The following is a 22,073-nucleotide window of genomic DNA, read 5'->3' as shown; positions in this document are numbered from 1 at the left end:
GGACACTAACGCTCGGCGGGCTAAGTCACCATTACTGTAAAACTGGAACCAAACCACAGAACCGCCACACGCAACCAAAGACCAGCTCCGTCCTGGGGTTGAGCTCAGACTTTGGTTTCCATTTGCTATATTACTCACCAACAGTGTCTTCGCTCACAATAAAGACAAAGGAATGAGATGACCTAAAAAGCTTGGGGTTAAAATATTTACTTTGATATTTCTGGTATTCTGCTCAAATTATGAGGGATTCTTTTTTTTAAAAATATTTATTTATTTTTATTGGAAAAGCAGATATACAGAGAGGAGGAGCGACAGAGAGGAAGATCTTCCATCCGATGATTCACTCCCCAAGTGGCCGCAATGGCCAGTGTGCGCCGATCCGATGCCGGGACCAGGAACCTCCTCCGGGTCTCCCACCCAGGTGCAGGGTCCCAATGCATTGGGCCGTCCTCAACTGCCTTCCCAGGCCACAAGCAGGGAGCTGGATGGGAAGTGGAGCTGCTGGAATTAGAACCGGCACCCATATAGGATCCCGGCGCGTTCAAGGCGAGGACTTTATCCACCATGTTATCACGCTGGGCCCACTATAACTCATTCAAATAAGCAAACTAAAACCTTTAAAATAATAAAGGGTACAGCAGGCATGCCATAAAACTCGTTAAGAATCTCGGGGCCCGGCGGCATGGCCTAGCAGCTAAAGTCCTCGCCTTGAACGCGCCGGGATCCTATATGGGTGCCGGTTCTAATTCCAGCAGCTCCACTTCCCATCCAGCTCCCTGCTTGTGGCCTGGGAATGCAGTCGAGGATGGCCCCAAGCCTTGGGAGAGCTGGAGGAGGTTTCTGGCTCCTGGTTTCGGATCGGCACAGCACCGGCTGTTGCGGCCACTTGGGGAGTGAACCATCGGACAGAAGATCTTCTTCTGTCTCTCCTCCTCTCTGTATATCTGCCTTTCCAATAAAAATAAATAAATCTTAAAAAAAAGAGTTATAGAAAAAGCGAGGGAAAGGAACAGATACAGGGAGAAAAGAAAGGTTTTCCATCTGCTGGTTTGCTCTCTAATGGCTGCAAGGCCAGGGACAGGCAGGCTGAAGCCAGGAGCTGAGAGTTTTACCCAGCTCTCCCACATGGGCAGCAGCAGTCCAAGCACCTGAGCCATCCTCTATTGCCTTTCCCAGGCAATCAGCATGGAGCTGGATTGGAAGTGGAGCAGCCAGGACTCAGTGTTGTTCATATGGGATGCCAGCTTTGAGGTGGTAGCTTAACCCATTATGCCACACGGTCGGCCTCACTGCTGCACCCTGTGGCCCAGGGGTGGGGAACGCCCAGCCTGCAGGCTGTATAAGGCCTGTGAAATCATATGAGCTGGTCCTGCCATGGAAACCGTGGGTGGAACCTGAAATGGAATAAATCTATAGCAGGCTACCTTCTTCTTGATTATTCTCTATGGCCTGTGGATGATGTTATAAATATGCAAATGGCCCTTGGTAAAAAGCAAGATGCTTTGTAAGAGACAAAATGAATGTGACATCTGGTTATACACACATACCTGTCCAAATGGAAGGCTGCCACCTCTGCATTGTGTCTGTCATAACCAGCATATGGCTCCCCTTCCACCACGTAGTCCCGGCTATACCTGCAACGTGAACCGGAAGCACACACAGAGCCGTGAGGACATGGCAGCCACAGGGCACCGCACGAGAGGCACACGGTCAACCCGAGCGAGCCCATCTGCCTCCACACACACACCTTCTCTGCCAACCCTGAGAACCGCTGTGGCTTAGCAAGCACTGCTGATGGAGGTCAGGGTGAGGTGGAGACAAACGTCTGAATTCCCACTGCTTCAGCAATCATGCCATGAACCCAGCAGGGAGGATGGCATGGTTGCCCCTCTAAAGGGCTTTCAATGCAGCTTTAAATCCAACTACAAGGTAATTCTCTAGAAGGCAAGGTTCATCCCTGTACTACCAGCAGTGTTGGGTCTACAGCTGGTACTCAACAAGCATCTATGAAAATGTTTATTAAACTGAAGTGAAGAAATGAAGGAAAACACTCAACAAAAACTTCTGCTTGCCAGATGGCTGTGGTAAGGATTTATAAGAAGTTTAAATTTCTCGGGGAAAACCAGTCCTGATACACCTCAGTTTTTGTCATGTGAAGGAAAAGATGGTTAAAAACAAAAACAAAAGCAACAACGGCCATTCTGGTTTTATGCTTCACGGGCAGGGCCAGCCAGGGGACACTGTCATGACCTGACGCGGGAAGCCTGCAAAAACCTCCCTCTGCTCCAGGTAGCAGCGTCCTCATTATTATTATTCTTCGTAGTAGTAGTACTATTTTAATATTTATTTGGAAGGCAGAGAGTCACAGAGAGAGAGAGAGAGAGAGAGAGAGAGGAAGAGGGAGAGATTTTCCCAACCACTGGTCACTCCCCAAATGACCACCATGGCCAGCGCAAGACCAGTCCAAAGCCAGGAGCTTCATCTGGCTCCCCAATGCGGGTGGCCAGGACATGAGCCCTGGGGCCCCTTCTGCTGCCTTCCCAGGTGCCTCAGCAAGGAGCTGCATTAGAAGAACCTCAGCAGGACCTGGAAGCAGTACTCACACGGTGGCTGACCCCGTGACCCACTGCACCACAATGCTGGCCCCAGGGCCTCAGGTTAACTCTGATGTGAGCAGCTTAACTAGGGATTCGTTTTTAAGGTCTCCTTTCTCAAACTGCATTTTGATAATTTTGTATCCAATGTGTGGCACAAAGGATGAGAAACTGGTATATTTCTACTAACCAAGAAAAAGACTGTAGTGCAGCGCGTTAAGCTGCCTCTGGAGGGGCTGCATCCCATAGGGAGGTATCTGGGATCAAGCAGCACTCACACTCCCAGCCCACTTCCCGCTGACACACCAGGGAGGCACATCAGGCTCAAACACCCAGCACCGTGCGAGACCCAGAGGTCTCTGACTACTGCAGGCACTGGGGAAGCAAGCCAGCAGATTCATATTCAATTCCTTCCTGCCTCTCTCTCACATACACAAACCTTTTATTTAAAGAGAGAGAGAGATACAACTTAGGTCTGTTACTTGTGAAGAGAGATGCAGGAAAAAAAACCTTAATTTCTTGATGACCTCTGCCACTTACCCACACTCCCTAAGTTACAGGAGATGTGTGGGTTCTGCAATAAACGGACTGAGGCAAAGCGAGGCAGCTCTGCTGAAGACGCTGAAACAGCTGCGGGAAGCGGAAACAATACATAAAGGCAGGGACCTGGGTCCAGGCACCAACCCCTAGGGGCCAAACCCCGGGCTTGAATGCTTCAGGGTCCTACACAGTCGCTTAAGGAGGGAAGATCTTTCTCTCTGGATCTCCTTTGCTCTGTATATCTGCCTGTCCAATACAAATAAATCTTACAAAAAGAAAAAGGAAGGATCTTCAACTTAAGACATCTTAGAATACAAAGTAAAATCGTATGCAGAAAACACCTTCAACACAATGAGGCATTTGCAGAAGACAGCCGTCATCACCATGTGGCTGGGGACTGGTTCGGCAAGGCCAACATTCTCAGACTTGTTTTTACTCTAGTGTGAAGGATTATTAGGCTACCAAGGTTTCTATACTCACTACCTCTAAATTAAAAGTCAGGTTTTGAATGCGAATGCAGAAAACTAACAGTTGAAGCCATTTTCTCGCGACGGCAGGTGTAGGCTGCCCATAAAGCTAGGAGTCTGGAAGATTGGACTCCGCAGAGCTCCAGTGAAGCCACAGCCGACACGGTGACGCTGTGCGGGGCATGCCACCCAATGCAACACTGCAGGGACGTCTAACATGGCTAAAGGCCACTCAGAGTGAAATGTAAAACCCTACGGGCATCGAAAAAAAACCAAAAAAACCCTACGGGCATCCAGAAACTGAGGACGGGCCAGAGAGGAAGCGAGGGGAAGGAAAGTGAAAGAAGAAGGAATCCAATCAGTGCAGCGCACTGCGGTCGGCGGGTCTGACTGCTCAGCGCACATCAGGGCCACGAGAAGCAGGCAGAGCCACCATTCTGGATGTCCTTCTCCCGACCTGTAAGACGGGCAGCTGGCCAGCTGATACCCAAAGGCCCTCTCGGGACACCCTGAGATCACCCACACACTTCTACCCACTCCTATGACCCTGCCCCTCGCTCCTTTCCACCCGAACTCGTTTTTGCCTGTGAAAATCAATTTGCTTCCAGAACAGACAACACTGGGAAAAAAATCATTTTTATAAGGTGAGATGAAATGTGTAAATAAAAGCATCATGGTATCCCTACACTGTCAGCACCTGTTCACACCTGCCAGTTCTGAGAGCAGGATGTGGCTCCGGAGACAGTGGGACCATGGGTGGCTGTCACAGGGAGGCACACGCCTCGACCGAGCAGCAAGGACACGTGTCCCTGACAGAACAGCACAGCTCCTACCGGAACTGCCAATAAATCACGCCTTCTGGTCAAGGCCGTCAGAGTCGGCCTCACCGCAGGGCTACACAGCCTCTGCGGCCCTGCGGGTCAGGACAGCATCGTGCTGGGGGGTTATGGACTGGAATCAATTTCCAGAGTATTTAACCTATACTCACCTTCCCCAGTCTGTGACAGTGCCTAGTACAACACAGCACACATTGTTGTGCACAGGGGCTCACCTCAGCTACCCGGCTGGGGTGACGAGTCCCCTGGACCTAGAGTGGGCTCGAGGGCTCTGCAGAAGGTAGGCTGGGGTCAGTGTGACACAAGGAACTAAGGGGGATAAGCCAGGTAGAGACAAGTGCAGACTGCATGGGGCTGGGATTTGTCGGGAGGACAATGGGAAGTCCCTACATACTTCCACGCTGGGAGCACAGTGGTAACAGACATTTGCGGAAAGAATGGAACTGGCTTTCAGGATGGCCCGGAAGAGGATGCAGTGGCAGCAGGAGACAACAGAGGAAGCAAGCAGTGACGGATGCTTATGCAGGATCTGTGGCTACCTCTCTCTCCTCTGTATCAGTCCAACCTCTTCCTTCTCCTGGGCTTCACCAACACACCTGAGCCAGTCTGCAAGGCACCCACTCCAACACAGTGCACTCCTGCTGCCCACCTGCTCTAACACAGTGCACTCCTGCTACCCACCCGCTCTAACACAGTGCACTCCTGCTACCCACCCGCTCTAACACAGTGCACTCCTGCTACCCACCCGCTCTAACACAGTGCACTCCTGCTACCCACCCGCTCTAACACAGTGCACTCCTGCCGTCCACCCGCTCTAACACAGTGCACTCCTGCTACCCACCTGCTCTAACACAGTGCACTCCTGCTACCCACCCGCTCTAACACAGTGCACTCCTGCCGTCCACCCGCTCTAACACAGTGCACTCCTGCTACCCACCTGCTCTAACACTGCACACTCCTGCTACCCACCAACTCCAACACTGCACTTCTGCTGGCATCCAGCAACCCTGCCTTCCAAGCTCACCCCTGATTCTCCAACAGACAAACGGAAGGTTTGGGAAGATCTGGATGGGATGCTCACAACTCCTCTCGTTCTATACAAATGTAATGTTCCTTTTGCCTTAGCCTCATCCCACTGCTTATACTATGAATATCTCAGGCTCGAAACAAGGTCAAGGACAATACCTCATATCTAACTTACAGGAAACCAAGTAAATAACTTAGAGAATTACATGTAAGGTGGAAGACAAGCTTCTTCTGACACTGAAAGCTATGGATTCAAACCCCAGGCCTGCTGGCTATTACCATGTGACCTTGTGAAGTTAGTTACTTCAACCTTTCCTTTCACCATCTAGAAGCAAGAACAGAGCTTCCCACGAGGGTTAGAACCATTATCAGATACAAAAGTACTTAGTCTAATACCTGATACATGATGTTCTTTTTTTTTTTTAAAGATTTATTCATTTTATTACAGCCAGATACACAGAGAGGAGGAGAGACAGAGAGGAAGATCTTCCGTCCGATGATTCACTCGACTGCTTTCCCAGGCCACAAGCAGGGAGCTGGATGGGAAGTGGAGCTGCTGGGATTAGAACCGGCGCCCATATGGGATCCCAGGGCTTTCAAGGTGAGGACTTTAGCCGCTAGGCCACGCCGCCGGGCCTGATACATGATGTTCTTTCAGGCCACTGAAATCAGATTCCAAGGCCCGCCTAGCCATGCTTTTCATGCTGACAGCAAAGCATAGTTTCCAATCTCCTGCAGTCTTTAACCTTACAATCCCCACCGCTTCCACACACCGCGCTTCCAGCTCCAGGCGCTACGGACCCCTGCCAAGGCTGGGATCTCGGCGCATTCGCTCTACGGCTGCCTTTTCTCTACTGACAAGTGGGCAACTAAGAGAGCTGAATTTATCCAGATCTCCTCTCTCTAGCCAGAATTCCAAAGGTGTTAACTTACTCAAAAATTTCACTGAGGAATGAAAACCATGTTCTGCACGCAAAAAAGAAAAGTTAGATATGACCCACTTTGAGAATAACCACTGAGAACTACCGGCAAGACAATACAAACCAGCATGGTGACCAATTTCAAAATCAAATAGTCTCGGAAAATTTTTTAGTTAATTATACCATAGAAATGCCACACTTATTTTCTCTGTAAATCCCTAGAGAAGTCCCAAGGGATCACTAACAACATTTATACCACTTAATTATTCTGGTAACTAAGATGGCCCAAATTTTTGCTTAGGAAGCAACAATGTGGCAGAGTGGGATATCTTGCTGCATGCAACCACATCCCATACTAGTGAGTGCTAGTTCAAGTCCCTGCTACCCTTGCTTCTGATCCAGCTTCCTGCTAATGGCCCTAGCAAGGAGGCAAAGGATCACCCAAGCCCTTGACCCCTGCCAACCAGGTAGCACCCAGGAGGCCAGGAGGGAGTTTGTTCTGATTTCCAGCTGACCCACTGCAGGCTGCTGTGGCCATGTGTGGGAGCGACCCATGGGCCTGGATAAGCATCTCTGTCACTCTGGCTCACATAAACAAATCGACCTTGAACTACAAGGAAAGGAACCGCAAGGCACCGCCACTGCACTCCTGTTAGAAGCACTACCACCGAACACTGCCCTCAAATCCGGCCAAGGAAGTGGAGCAACAGGAAATCAGGCTCAGCGGGGGAGGGGACGTGTAACAGCACAGGCTCCTGGCTGGGCGGCTTGGCACTGCTCTCATCGGAGCCACACGAGCAGAAAACTTGGGTCCACACAAACAGCTGCACATGGACATCTAACACAGCTTTATCCACAACTGCCAAAACTTGGAAACAACCAAGATGGCCCACAGGAAATGAAGTGGGAAGCTGTGGCCCATCCAGACAATGGACTGTTACTCAGTAGTGGAAGTTTAAAAAGAGAGTTAACAAGTCACAAAAAGATACACAGAGATCTAAAGGGCATAATAAGTGAGAGAAACCAATGTTAAAAGGCTACACGCTGTGACTCCAACTATATGACACCTGGGAAAAGGCAGAATAATGGAGAGAGTAAAAAGATCAGTGCTTGCCAGAGGTTCAGGGTCAGGTGGGGAAGGATGAAAAACGGCAGAGGCTCTTTGGGACAGAGGACACGATTCTGAATTATATCACAGTGATGGGAACACATTGCCATACATCTGCCCAAACCCTGAATTTTGCTTCTGAATGTTATCTGTATCAGATAAACAAAGGTTCATCTGTAATAAACACACTGCACCAAGAGAAGATGTTAACCCAGGGTAAGGTCGGATTTCTGGAAATCTAAAAGTGCTCCCAAAATTTTAGTATTAATAATGTTCCAAAAGTTTATAATAATGGTAATAATAATAAACTGAGACCCCATTTGACAGAATCAGTGCTTCAATACCAAAAGGAACTTTACCCCCACCCGGACGTGTAGTTAGCTGGGAACTGTCCATGGTTGCCGACTAGCTGCTTACATAGCCAGTTCCACATGGCACACAGCAGAGATCTGATAAATCAGGAATCGAGGCTAGCTCTGCCAAACAGTTGAGTCTTACGAGGTAGGCAAATGTGTTCCTATAGATTTCCCTTTCTGGAAGAGTCACAGAATGTTACGAGCTAGGGAAGAGCCACCTGGAAATCCTCTAGCCGATTCCCCTCCTATTACGGCAGAGAACAAGCGAGAAAGAGGTGAAGGCTTTCATGCAGACCCCACCGTACAGGACCCAGCCAGCCAGCACGCGGAACTTCCGCTGCGAAGACTTACCGCTTCGGTTTGAAGACAACTTTCTGGCCTCCCTCAAGTATCAGTAAGGCTTTCAGCTGCGTCCCTTTATAACCCACATCAGCTTTGATAATTTTCTTGGTGGCCATGGCATGCATAATTGCCCCAAGTTCTGGTGTGTCTTCTGGGTACACTTCCCGGGGAACCACCCACTGGGCCGCGATCTCCCAGGGGGATTGCAAGGTGTGGTCCAGCTTGGGTGCCAGCTCTACCCGCAAGCCAGTCATCATTCGGTGAAAGGCCCTCTGGTCCTCCCGGTTGGCAGCCGACGTGTCCAAGTTGTCAATCAGGAAAACTTTGGTGAAGACAAAGATGATGAGGAGAATTGCTAACAGCACGACTCGCTGCTTCAGCTTCATGGTGACCTCTTCTTCTCCCTGACCCCCTCTCTCGCCCACCAGCAAGGAGAGCAGGTGTGGATGGCTAGCCACGAGAGTCCATGATTACACACACCGGTCCATTTCCTCCCACAATTCCTGCAAACCCAAGTACAAAGCAACATTTGATCAGAAATGCTATCCAACCATCCCTGGGTTCCCTCCTCATTACCCACCCCTGCATCTTTCACAAAGCTCCAACATATTACTTACCCTTTAAGCCTTGCTAATCCTAAATTTGAGAAGACCCAATAATTTAAAACTGACTGGTCTGAAGAAGGGCTCAGTAAGTAAGCATTAGTCTGCCTTTTTACCTTTCAAATCCACAAAGGACTGCTGAATGCCTAAGATCACGAGTATTTTGTAACTTTTTGTAATTACCTTCTCCAAACATGCTTTATGACACCTTGTAAGACAGAAGTCCTAAAAACACCAGAAACAGTACAGCAGACGGAACAAAGTCCCTCTCTGGACCCAAATGCCCAGCAATCCGAGACACACCTACAAGCTGCTCACGTCCTGACATGCGACACCAGGACACACATTTCTACTGTTACGGGTGCGAGCGAGATCACACCAGACATGTCCAAGGCTCATTAAGGAGTCTATTAACCAAGCTTGGTGATAACAGAACACACTAGAAACAGCAAATCACAAGTCTATACAGCAATGCAACAAATCATAATCCAACCAAACATAACCCCAAGAGGAACAAATGGTCATTACCCTTAAGTCCATTAAGCTGAAGACCTATGTCCCAGCTTCCCCAACAATATCAGTTATCCTAAGAACATGCTACAAATAACCTGGACACACTTACAGAGCTACAGATGCTCACCTTTCCCCGGCTTCTCTGCCCACGTTCCACTACTGCCAGGCCTCACCTCTGCTACAACTTGTGACAGCACACAAACCAGAAACAACATTGTTATATCCATTGTCCCATCTAAGCAGTACGCAGGGACCATGCTCAGGGGATTACCTGTCCTGGGTTAGCCAAGAGTCGGGGTGCCAGAGCAGCAGAAGCACCTGACCAGAAAGAGAGAGAGCCCCTGCTTCAAAGGTCTTTTAAAGGGGCTTGTGAGGGGAGTGGTTACACAACAATGCAATGCTGTCCCCTCTCAGTTGATAGGTGAGTCACAGGTGGGCAGGAGCGAATACCTAGGTGGTGGTGGGGGAGTGGTTGAGAACGGAATTAACATTCCTTTGCTGTTAGGACCACCTTCAGAATAGAAGGTAGGGGACACAGCTCACGTCAATGGGTGCTGGCTATCTCTGGCTGCACCCCATAACACTACCAGATGAGCCTTCCACCAAGTATTTTTCAAAAATATGGATAACCAAATCCAAGTCAATGAAGTAAAGGACAACTTATGCCTATACCATCTTGCCAAGAGTAGAACATGACCAGAAAACCAGCGAAAACCTGGCAACGCTACTGCCCTAGAACAGCCACATGCATCACGGGGGCATCAGGGCCACAGCCCGACAGCAGCACTGCTTCTGGGGCGGGAGTGACCACACGCCAGGCAATCCTAAAGCCAGACGATTCCAAACACAAGGTTTTTGCAAGGGTGCTGAGAACATACATCGGCATGTTGAGGGCCAGGTAAAATATGTTCACCCTTGCTCTACTACAGGCACAGCACTGGGATAAGACGAAGATGACAAGAAGGTAACAGGATGCTGCTTCAGTCTCCAATTCACTTAATGACTCGAGCCATTAATGGGACAAATGAGACAATACAGAAGACAGGGCAAACAATGCAGGCTGAGACCCCCCACCCAAACCTGAGACTGCTGGCTTGCTAACAGCTGGAGACAACAGAAACCAGCCTGGAGAGCCCACAGGTTCAAGGGTAACACCTGGCCACAGAACAGCTTATTCTCCGTGGTTCACTACTCTTCTCCCATTCATTTTCATGAAGGAAACAGATAGTGCGAGTTAAATTCAAATTGTAATTATCTCCAGCCACCTGCTTTGTTTCATCATCACCTCCCTCCGTCCAGGGAGGACAGAACACTATTAGCTAAAACAAGAACAATTCAAGTGCATCTAAAACCTAATTGTGATGCTATCAAATCTGGTGTGGAACCCAGCAAAAAAGCTCCTGTGATTTCTGTTAACAGCCCTGTTACAAAAGTCAATTCAGAAAATGTTGCTAGTCCAACAGTGCACATCTCGGGCTGCAGGGCCAAAGGTAAGAGGAAATGCCTGCACTCACCTCCTCAGCCCCACAGACGCAGCCACCTGGAGATGCGGGCCAGTTCGGCTTTTTGGCTTTCATCCAGTTCCTACGACGCACCCCCAGAAGCCTGCTTAACCCACACCCTTCTAACAATGCTCAAACCTATTACGACAAAGATAATTCTCCCTGATGCTACATGAATAGATCCTAGCCATTTAGCATGAAGGCACAGCTGTTTTATTCCCCAAACAGCAGCACAGCTGGGGCTGGGCTAGGGTGAGAACCTGAGCCAGAAGCTTCTTCCGTGTCTCCCAGGTGGGTGCAGGGACCCAAGGACCAGGAAGGACCCCTAGCCCTGCTTCCTCAAGTGCATTAGCAAAAGTGAAGCAGCTGGGACTTGAACCAGCACTCATACGGGATGCCAGTGTTGCAAGTGGCAGTTTAAGCTGTTGCACCACACTGGTCCTGTGGGTTTTCTTTAGCACCGACGTCATTAGTTTTAGCAGCTCTGAAATTCAGATGAGAAAAAAAAATGGTCCAATTCTGCAACCCAAGTGTCTGTTGCTAAGTTTTGAAATTTCACTGCCTTCTGAACAGAGCTCCTAAGCCACTCATCCATCCAATTCACTGTGCTCCGGGAGGATAACAAGTGGGAACCGAGGGGCTGGACTGCTAGCTCGTTTCACCACTGCCCTCTCCCACGCAGGGCAGGAAGGCGCTTTCCTCCCTGTGATGAGCAACCCCACCTGGTCGGCAGCAGTCAGACCAGACTGGGCATGGGTCCTTCCCAACTGCCATCAGTCCGTGCAGAGAACTGACTGCTCGGGCCCCGGGTTCCGTCTCCAGCCTGAAGGAAACAGCCAGGATCCTGTCCTGCTCACTCGTGTGACTGCACGCTCATCAGCACAGCACTCCGGCACTACCTCACGTGGCTTCAGCAGAGGCAACGCGCTCGGTGCTGCCAAAGCATACCGGCGGAACGAGCCCTGGTCCTCCCCTGAGGGGCTGCCCCTACCCCAGTCACTGCTCTTTCCCTTACCTTTTCTTCTCATCCTTTCAAGGCCACCTTCAAGGCCATTCTGGTCTCTCTGGACTCTCAACAGTAACTTCTCCTTCCCTTTGACCAGCACTTAACTACACTCTGCCTTGCAGAGAAAAGCCTTCCTGTACACAGCTCCTAATTCCCCTTTCCGACCCGGGCTGCACGAGGCCCTCTGCTCCTTCCCCTGCAGGAGAGCGGGACACACAGCACTCGGTGTTCTTCCACCTGCCCCTCGTACTGGGGACAAAGCAGCACACTACACATGCTGAAAACAAACACCAGCAAAATGAATATGAGCTCACTGCGCATATTCCAAACTGTTCATGAAAGCCTGACTAGCAATCCCAGAGGAACATGCCTGCTCTATTTCATCTCCTACAAACGCTTCCAACACGCAACACTGCCCAGTTAGCTCATGGTCGTTTACGTTCATGCTTCTGCTACGTGCAACAGCCCAGCTCAAAGAACAAATGGCTCCAAAGCAGTACCACAACTCAAGGGAAAGTTACCTACACAAAAGGCACTGCGGAGGGCACATTTGTTAACAGCTTTCACACGAACAAAGGGCACAAATTCCCAGACCCAGCTCCCTCAGCTTAGGTAGGGCTTGCTACAGAGGTCCATGTACTGTTCTGCATAGACCCTTGCAGCCAGCCTGTCTGCTTGATAAACACTTTATAAGAACAGAAGGAGAAGAGAGAGACTGCACACGAACGGGTGAGGTCCTAGTGCAAAGTCCTCACTGAAGAGCCGGCAGGGGAGCACGCCAGGGCCGAGGTCCCTAAGTCACGTCATACAGTTCAATGCATGCAGCTGCCAAGGAACTTGCAAACACCTGGCCCGACACTCACTGTCACTTCCTGGGAGGTCTGGCAAGCCACCAGGGAGGTTCCAAGTCCCAAGAGCAGAGCGCCCTAATGAAGGTGACGCCTTACCTCATCCAGACAATTCTGAGGTTTCAGAAAAGAAATCTCAACCTTGGCTCATAGCAACTTCAAGCTTCAAAGCAAATCTGTTTTGTGTCTTTTCTTCTAATGGTTGAAACAGGTTCTTGACACAGCAGTGAATCAAGTGCCTTACGGATGTGAAGTCCAAGGCGCAGCTTTCGTGCAAACACTCCACGCAGAGGGCTGGCAGCGGCAGCTCTGCCACAAGGGGTGGAATGTATTAAATACCTAGCAAACAAGAGTACATCACAAAGATTTTATGAAGAACCAGGCATTCAGTCTAGCATTCAAGATGTCCACAGGCCATGCCAGAATGCTTGCATCAGATTCCCAGCCCCAGGCCCCGAGTCTAGTTCCCTGCTAACGCAGACCATGGGAAGCAGCACCGGTGGCTCATGTAATTTGTTCTCGTCCCTGACATAGGAGACACACTGTGTTCCAGTCCCGGACACTGTGACTATGTGGGCAATGACCCAGTGGAAGAGACCTCTCTGTCAGTCTCTACGTCTCAAAAATTCATTGAAAAATGGAATTAAAAGATAGGTTTAGGAGCCAGTGTTGTCACTAAGTGGCTACAACCTATGCCTTCAATTCCAGCATCCCATATGGGTGCTGGTTTGTGTCCTGGCTGCTCCACTTCCGATTCAGCTCTCTGCTAATGACCTGGAAAAAGTAACAGCAGATGGCCCAAGCACGTGGGCTCCTGACGGCCCATGTGAGAGACCTGCCTGGAATTCCTGGCTCCTGACTTGAGCTTGATCCAGGCTCCGCTGTTACTGCAACTGAAGGATGAACCAGCAGATGGAAGCTCCCTCACTGTGTATTCCTCTCCATTGCCCTGCCTTTAAAAATAAATAAATAAATATAGTTTTAAATCAAGAAACCATTGTCTTAAGACTCTGTATCTGGGGATAACTTATAAAGCCCAGTATTCTCACATCTATCCTGTCCCTACTACAATGCCATAGTGATCAGGGGTGAAGACATGGGGACATGAGCTATGTGACCAAAAACAATTCCCTCAGGGAGTGGTAACATTTAATTTGCCAGTAGGTGTAGATGAATGTTGAATCAATTAACTGTTGGGTCGTATTTGTAAATGACTGTAGATGCCTTCTGGGGGGTAATGTGTCCATCAGGAAAGCTCTGCCATGTCTATTTCTACTTCTTTTCTGCCATCGCTATAGATGATGGTTAGGAAGATACGTACTTTAGAAAGTCATTCCACTTCAGGCTCAGGGCCCTTCAGGCTAACCTCACCTGGCTGCAGCACTGCACACAGCCCTGCTACATTCTTCAGTCACAGTGCAGACAGCTGAAACCAGACCCATGCTGCGACACACACATCCACCCGGCGCTGGGGGTGACACAGCCCTTTCCAAGCCGCAGGGAGCAGCAGAGTAAGGTAGGTGCTCCACTGGGACTGCCTTTGCCCCCAGCAGTCAGTGTGGTCTCTCCTGATGGTTTGTAAATGATGAGCATTCAGAAACCTTTGCACTTAATGGCGTACGCTTCCAGCCAGGAAGGCACAGCCTCCACTACCACACAGCCGCAAGGGTTAGTACCTGAACAAACGCTGCAGACTGCCCAGAAAATCTGCCCTCCCGCCTGCCGCCCGCAGCCTGCTGCAACAGCACACGAATCTCCCTTTACACCTTCAAGTGGGGATCCTCAACTGAAAACAAAAGCCAATACCCAACAATTTCACCAAAGAGCACCATAGACACTTCTCTTTCTTTGCCTAAGGAACAGCTTCTCAATCCTCCTTCTTACACTAGGCCCCAGCTCTCCTGCGCAGGGAGATTCTGTGAGCCTGGGCCTGAACACGCAGGATTTGGATCCAGATCGAGCCTCCCAGCTCTCTGGGCCTCAGTCCCTGCAGGCAGAAAACCAAACAGGGATGCTGACATGCGGTGATTAAATACCACATGTTTGCCTTAATTTAAGATGATACGATGTTATGTATAACATGTTATGTTTTGAATATTATATGTTGTATATAAACTAAAATTGAAGTATAGGTGAGGTGGTCACAGAAGGTGGCTGGGAACTCGCATTTATCTTTAACATATTGGTTACTCATTACTATGTCAATTAATTCCATAATGATGTAAATTTTTGCTGATGGTATGTTGGAGCTTTCAATTGACTGGGATGATACTCTGCTGGCTCTGTCTTCAGATCAGAGAGGGTATACCTAAGAAGCCATTGAACTTGACTGGACAACAAGATGTTGGACTCTATGTTTGGTATATGCTTGCAATGGGGGAATCTCAACTGAACTTGATCTGTGGTTATGCAACAAGGTGGAGGAATCCACCATGGTGGGAGGGTTTGGGGAGGGGTGGAGAGAACCCAAGTATCTATGTAACTGTGTCACATAATACAATGTAATTAATGAAGTTAAATAATAAATAATTAAAAAAAAAATGAATGAGGGCCCAGCGGCGTGGCCTAGCAGCTAAAGTCCTTGCCTTGAATGCCCCGGGATCCCATATGGGCGCCAGTTCTAATCCCAGCAGCTCCACTTCCCATCCAGCTCCCTGCTTGTGGCCTGGGAAAGCAGGAGAGGACCGCCCAAAGCTTTGGGACCCTGCACCCGCGTGGGAGACCTGGAGGAGGTTCCTGGTTCCCGGCTTCGGATCGGCGCGCACCGGCCCGTTGCGGCTCACTTGGGGAGTGAAACATCGGATGGAAGATCTTCCTCTCTGTCTCTCCTCCTCTCTGTATATCCGGCTTTCCAATAATAATAAATAAATCTTTAAAAAAAAAAATGAATGAGCTGACTCTACCTACGATACTAAGATTAGTGATTGGACAAGTCACAAATGATTGGCGTAACTGCTTGCTAGTCATTATTGCTGCATCAGAAACAAAGGTAACCTGAGCAGAGGATGACTCACAAGAGAAGCCTTGCTGGAGTCCACATCCCATAACACTGTCTTCTCAAGCCTACACGCAGAGGCTAAGCACACCCACGTGTTACCAAGTTTGCTAGTAATGAGTACTCTGGAGAAGCTGAGATCTGAGTTGCATGTCTGAGGCCACGTTGCTGGTTTCACTACTCTCTCCTCTGCAAAGCACAGCCCAGCCCTTGCAATGTCACTGAGCCACATGGGAAAGATAAATGCTTTTTTTTTAAGACTGAAATATACATCTTTCTCAAAAGTCTTCAGTGTGAAAAATTAGTTCTGTGTCTTCAAGACAACAGCTTGGCATGTCCTCACATCCTTAAGATAAATCTTAAGAGTAAATTAAAGTTACAGTATAGAAAATCAATTCCTCTAAAGTCCAAATCAGCTCAAGCATTAATCCCTGTTTTCACTTTCACATACTTAAAAAAAAAAAGATTTATTTATTATTGGGCCCTGTACTATTGCCTAGTGGGTAAATCCTTACCTTGCACGCACCAAGATCCCGTATGGACACTTGTTCGTGTCCCGGCTGCTCCACTTCCCATCCAGCTCCCTGCTTGTGGCCTGGGAAAGCAGTAGAGGATGGCCCAAAGCCTTGGGACCCTGCACCCATGTGGGAGACCCTGAAGAAGCCCGTGGCTCTTGGCTTCGGATCAGCTTAGCACCAACTGATGTGGCTACCTGGGGAGTGAACTAGCAAACTGAAGATCTTTCTGTATCTGCTCTCTGTAAATCTGCCTTTCCAATCAAAATAAAATCTTTAATATATATATATTTATGTATGTATTTGAAAGGCAGAGTTAGAGAGAGAGAAAAGCTTCGCTCCCTAAATGTCTGCAATAGCCAGGGCTGGGCCAGGTCAGAGCCGGAGCTTTGTCGGGTGGAAGGGCTCGAGCTCCTGGGCTGTCCTGCGCTGTTTTCCCAAGTGCATCAGCAGGAAGCTGGGTTGGAAGCAGAACTCACATGGGACGCTGACACAGCGGCACCGTACCAGCCCCTCACATTTATTCTTCTAGTATCTTTAACTCAAATCTAACAGTTCCTCACTGGCATTAAAGAAGCCTTCATCTGGCCTCTCCTTCTAGGTATGAAAGCAAAAACCAAACAGACAATAGTATTTCCTGTTTGGGGAAAAAAAAAATCTCAATGTATGTAACCTGTTTAAACACTGACTGAAAACAACCTTTTAAACCTCTTCCTTGAAAAATCAGAGGGGGAAAAAACACAGCACACACCACTAGCAAGATTTTTAACACATCACAGGCCACGTTCCCTGACACACTGGTCAGCTTCAGCAGTTCAGTGGAGCGGGCATGATGAAGATGCCCAAGTCCCGAGGACCCCACGGCTGTCGGCAGTGAACCACCACTGACTAGAGATCTATTACTGACCTAAACTCCTGGATCACACCAAGATACAGAATTTCAAATAACTGACACTTTTCTCCAGCTTTCCATACACTTCGCATATTTACTCTCCAATTCATTAAAGTTCTTAAAATAGCATATAAGTTTTATGTAACACAACAGCACTTTGCGTTTGTAACCCCGTTTCCCAGGATGTGCCAAGCTGACTGGTCACAAGGAGTCACTTTGACAAACAGCAGACCTCGGGGCCGGTGCTGGAATGCAGCGGGTGAAGCTGCTGCCCGCAGCGACAGCATCCCATACGGGCAAGCCCCACCTGCTGCACTGCTGGTTCAGCTCCCTGAGAAAGCAGTGGAGGACCACCGACTGCATGGACCCCTGCTAGCCCTGTGGGAGATCCTGAAGCAGCTCTGGCCACGCGGCCATCTGAGACCCGTTGGATGGAAGATGCTCTCAATGTGCAACTCTTCCAAACAAGAAAAAAGAAAAGTTAAAACTGTGATCCTCAGCACAGGAGACGTGTGTGCCTCTCCGGTCCAACTAACGTGATCCAGTGCTGATGTATGCTGAGCAAAAGGAACAAAGATCTTTAACTGGCCACTCTGATTCAAAGATGGTTTCTTTAACAAACCTGAGAAAAAACGTCTGTATTTATCACACAGTTTAAACTGCAGAAGAATCAAACAGATATGCCGATTCGACACACCCGATGTCAACTGCGGTCTCCTGCGTCCTGCTTCCACACCTCAAGGCCACTGCTGAGGCGAAACTGGCGCGGGATTTTGACTGAGAATCAAGAAGATCAGGAAATACAAGGAAAGATGGCATTGGTCCCAGCCACTGCCCAAGGGTGAGACAAGCAGGGCTGGAAGCAGATCTTCCAGGATTCCTGTTTCCAACAAGGGCCAGCATTAGCATTTCTGTCTTATCTTCTTTACCAATGAGAAGAACTACAGGAGCACAAACGCACTTTCACTTTTTACATTCACTACTTACAATAAGACACAAAAACCAAAAAAATTCTTCGGAAAAGCACAACAGTGGTTATGGAGTTCATAAACTAATGGGGGAAGAGCTGGCAGAACCTAATTACCTGGTGAGCGGAATTACACTCTCAGCTAACCAGAAGAGAGAGTGGCGCAAATCCAAAGCTGGTCAAGATGGACAAAGGGGCAGTAAAACAAGAGCAGCCCAAAGATGCGGTGTTCGGCCGCTGAAAGGCCCAGCTGCATATCGGAAGCAGGCGGAACAATGCAGATGACAGAGAGGCAAACTTACTCAAAACTACAGGCAACGATTGTCAGTAAGGGATGACAGGAATCGCATCTTTTCATTGCTGAAGAGGACACAGAATACATATATAACTCATTAAAGAAATGTTTTTACACAAGGTGTGAGGTGGGAATGTTCACTGGCCATCAACACGAGACGCATGAGGCACTGCCACACATATCCGTATCTCACATTCCCTGACCTCCTCTGCACCGTACCTCAATTAGCACCCTCCCCTCTAATGGGGTGGCACTCGGCCAGAAAGTACAGACCTCAGGCTCACAGCAGCACCCTCTCTTCTCCATCCCCCCGCCACCCACAGCCATCACAGGCTAGGGTGGCTGAGGTCAACTCCAGGAGAGGGTCAGGCCAGAGACAGGACTGCTGCTTCTGTTTTTGGTAAGAAGATCAAGTGAGAAGTGAGATGTGTGCACCGTATTCTCTCCCAGGCAGCTCGGGCACCCATGCCAGAAGCCAGCTTCAGGTACGGGCAGTCCTGTTCTGAAGCTCACACCGCACTAATAGAGCCATCAGGCCCTGGGGTGCCACAGGCAGCCACGCAGGGAAAGAGGCGACACTTACACAGGAGGGGCAGGAGGAGCAGGTGCTGGAGAACTCTAAGAGGGTTGACACCCCACTCTGCCCAGGGTGAGGCCGAGGTCAGCGGGGTCGGGCAGGGCCAAGAGCACTCAGTGTTCCCAATACCTGGCTGCTGACCCACCTGCTGAGATACCCTACCCCGCGCAGCCTGCAGCAGCAAGCCCACGAAGCCACACCTGACCAGAGCCTCTGAGGCGGCTCCAGCAAAGAACTGATGCCTTTTACAGACTATGTCAATATGAACGGGAAACGGATTTTTCTTGGTTTTTATTTTCTTTTGACAAAGAAGAACTAAACAGTTTACAGTATATGTGTTGGAATATTGTTACACTCTCCTCATACTGTTTTCCTTCCTTCATCCCACCAACAAATACTTGCTGCACAGCTACGACACCCTAGGCACTGTCCAGTGCAGAGAAAAATGCCAACTACTGCAACAACCCCTGGGCCTCACTGCAACGGTATTTTCCATCGCAACCCAGAAACCCACCCAACACCCAGTCCCAGAGACCCACCAGGCACCCAGTCCCAGGGACCCACCAGGCACCCAGTCCCAGGGACCCACCAGGCACCCAGTCCCAGGGACCCACCTGACACCCAGTCCCAGGGACCCACCTGACACCCAGTCCCAGGGACCCACCCAACACCCAGTCCCAGAGACCCACCAGGCACCCAGTCCCACGGACCCACCCAACACCCAGTCCCACGGACCCACCCAACACCCAGTCCCAGGGACCCACTTGACACCCAGTCCCAGGGACCCACCAGGCACCCAGTCCCAGGGACCCACCTGACACCCAGTTCCAGGGACCCACCTGACACCCAGTCCCAGAGACCCATCAGGCACCCAGTCCCAGGGACCCACCTGACACCCAGCCTCAGAAGCCTGTCTCATTATCACTGTTTGCATCTATGGCCACAAAAGGCAAACAGCACCTTCTGCTCTAAGATTGTAGCAATCATCAAGTGCCCAGAACTGTGGTTAGTTATTTTTAAAGAGTTCTCAAGGTAAGAACTTCAAGGCTTCGGGGCTTACACCACTGAAATGACAGCCAGACAAAGTAAAGGAAGTTTACATCTGCCCTAAAGAAAACAGAAAATTCCACTTAGGAATTCCAAATTCAGAGCTGTGTGGAAGAGCTGGAATATCTACAAATGGAAACCAAAGGGATGAACTGAAAGACACACCAATCAATTTAACACGGAACAACTCTATCATATAAAGTATTACAGCAACGAACTGATTTGTTTGTTCCTAGGAAGACAAGCGGCGCACGCGTCTTCGTGCTTTCACAACGCAGCTTACTGAACCAGAGAGAAAGGAGCAAATCCGAGTGTCACATTTTCACCAGCAACAGACAGCGGCTGTGAACAGCCAAGACGGTCATCGCTTGCTGTCCTCCACATGCGCCACTGTTCTGTGTCTGGAAACCAACCGCTGGCCTATGCCCTTGAACTCCGCTTTGAGGAGCAACTTTGCAGGTGGAGGGGCCTCCTGGTCGCGGATTTCACTGTGCGGATCCACAGCCCAACATCTCCAGAAACTTAGAAAATTTCCTGACGGAAAACATTAGTCCTCTATCTGCCTTAGACCGGCTCTGAGGGCAGGCCAGCAAGCTGCCATCTGCAACCCCTGTTCCTGGGCTTCTCCTAGGGGCAGCTGCAACCCCGTTCAGAATTCCTGGGGTGCAGGTCAGCTTCCAGCTAACACACACCTTGCAAGGCAGCAGGTGGCTCACGTGAGGCAACCCCCTGCCACCCACGCGGGAGACCCAGACTTCTCAGCTCACAATCTCCACCTGGCCCAGTCCTGGCTGCCGCCACCTGGGGCCGGCCACCTCTCGCCATCTCTCTTGCAAATGAATACGTACGTGATTTTTAAAAATATGTCCTATTGTTAAATAATACACAGAAGTGCTGAGCTTAGGTCTTCGTTAAAGTCAAGGCATGTTCCCAATGCACGTGTGCAGTGGGACCTCCAGCCCAAGTTTGAAAAATCGCCACGGCCATGTTTCGGCAGGGTTTTCACCCCCGGGATGATGGGCCACAGTGAATAACACTCGGCAGCCTCAAATCTACCCGAACACAGATTTATGAAGTCCTACAACGTACAAAGTTAAAAGGGCCTACCTACAACTGCAACCCCCCAAGGTGAGAAACCACCTCCTGGCTGTGTGTTGGGGGCAGGGGGCCAGAAGAGGGGTGTGACGTTACTACCCAAGTGGCAGCATCAAGCGTCTGGCCACCACCCCAACGGACCACATTCCGCAATGACCAACCACGCAGCGGCGCCTTCCACTTTCCTTCCAACTCCTGCCACCCGCTTCTCTGCCTCATCCGGAGCCTGGCGGCCACTCGGGGGCCGGCAGGAAGGAATCTCTCCTCGCACCGCAGGCTCACGGACGCAGCTTGACAGCTGCTCGCATGAATCACGACTGGCAACGTTTGCGCCTCGCTCCAACCGCCCCGGCCATCACACCCGGAAATGAAACGTCCAGCGCAGCCCACTTTGGACGACCGCAGCGTTTCCTCAAGTTGTGCCCCACTAAGCCAGCGCCGGGAGCCGGGCCGTGGTCACCGGGGTCCCCCACACCCGACGCCCCGGGCCTGCGGGTCAGCGGCGCCGGGCGGCCACGAGGCGGGCGCCGCGGCGGGGACCCCGGGAGCGCGGGGCGCAGGGGTCGGCACCCAGGCCCGGCTGCACCCCGGGCGGCCTCGGCCAAGGCCCGCGTCGCTTCCGTCGCAGGCCCGGGGCCGGCCGGCCGAGGCGGCCCGGGGAGCGCCCGGCACGTTCCCGCCCGCAGCAGCCGCTCACCTGTCGGGGCCCTAGGCTCGCTCCATGGCCGCCCGCGCGGTGCGGAGCGGAGCGGCGCGGCCCCGGCCGCCCACGCCGCACTCACCGCCCCCGGGAGCCGCCGCCACTGCGGCGCCCGCCCACCCCCGGCCCGGCCATTCCCCGCGCCCGGCCGGCCGGCCCACACCCGCCCTGCCTCCTGTTGGTACGGTCCGAGCCGAACGCCTTCCCCGCGACCAATCCGAGGGCTCGCTGGGCGCGGCCCCGCCCCGGGCCCCGCCCTCCCGCGGGCGTGCCCCGCCGGCCTCGCTCCGGGCCGGCCCGCTCCACCCCTTGGTTTCCGGCCGTCCCCAC

General features: G+C 50.7%; 1 protein-coding gene across 3 annotated transcripts in view; it reads right to left on the bottom strand.

Moving 5' to 3' along the window:
- Nucleotides 1-21,868, bottom strand: part of FAM20B (FAM20B glycosaminoglycan xylosylkinase) — a 37,080-nt gene extending 15,212 nt beyond the window's left edge. Inside the window, exons 1-3 of one of the 3 annotated variants that reach the window (XM_058660722.1) lie at nt 21,741-21,868; nt 8,199-8,692; nt 1,548-1,634 (exon numbers count right to left, since the gene is read on the bottom strand). In XM_058660722.1, the coding sequence (XP_058516705.1) occupies nt 1,548-1,634; nt 8,199-8,575 (464 nt within the window). In that variant the 5' untranslated portion in view covers nt 8,576-8,692; nt 21,741-21,868. Of the gene's footprint in view, nt 1-1,547; nt 1,635-8,198; nt 8,693-9,575; nt 9,595-12,759; nt 12,986-21,740 lie in introns of those variants that run through there. The other 2 variants (XM_058660721.1, XM_058660723.1) reach the window with 2 other exon arrangements.
- Nucleotides 21,869-22,073: the final 205 nt, after the last annotated feature.

Source organism: Ochotona princeps, chromosome 2 (genome assembly GCF_030435755.1).
Source record: "Ochotona princeps isolate mOchPri1 chromosome 2, mOchPri1.hap1, whole genome shotgun sequence".
NCBI lineage: Eukaryota > Metazoa > Chordata > Mammalia > Lagomorpha > Ochotonidae > Ochotona > Ochotona princeps.
Note: the sequence above shows the minus strand (reverse complement) of the source record. Positions and strands in the feature narration are given on the sequence as shown.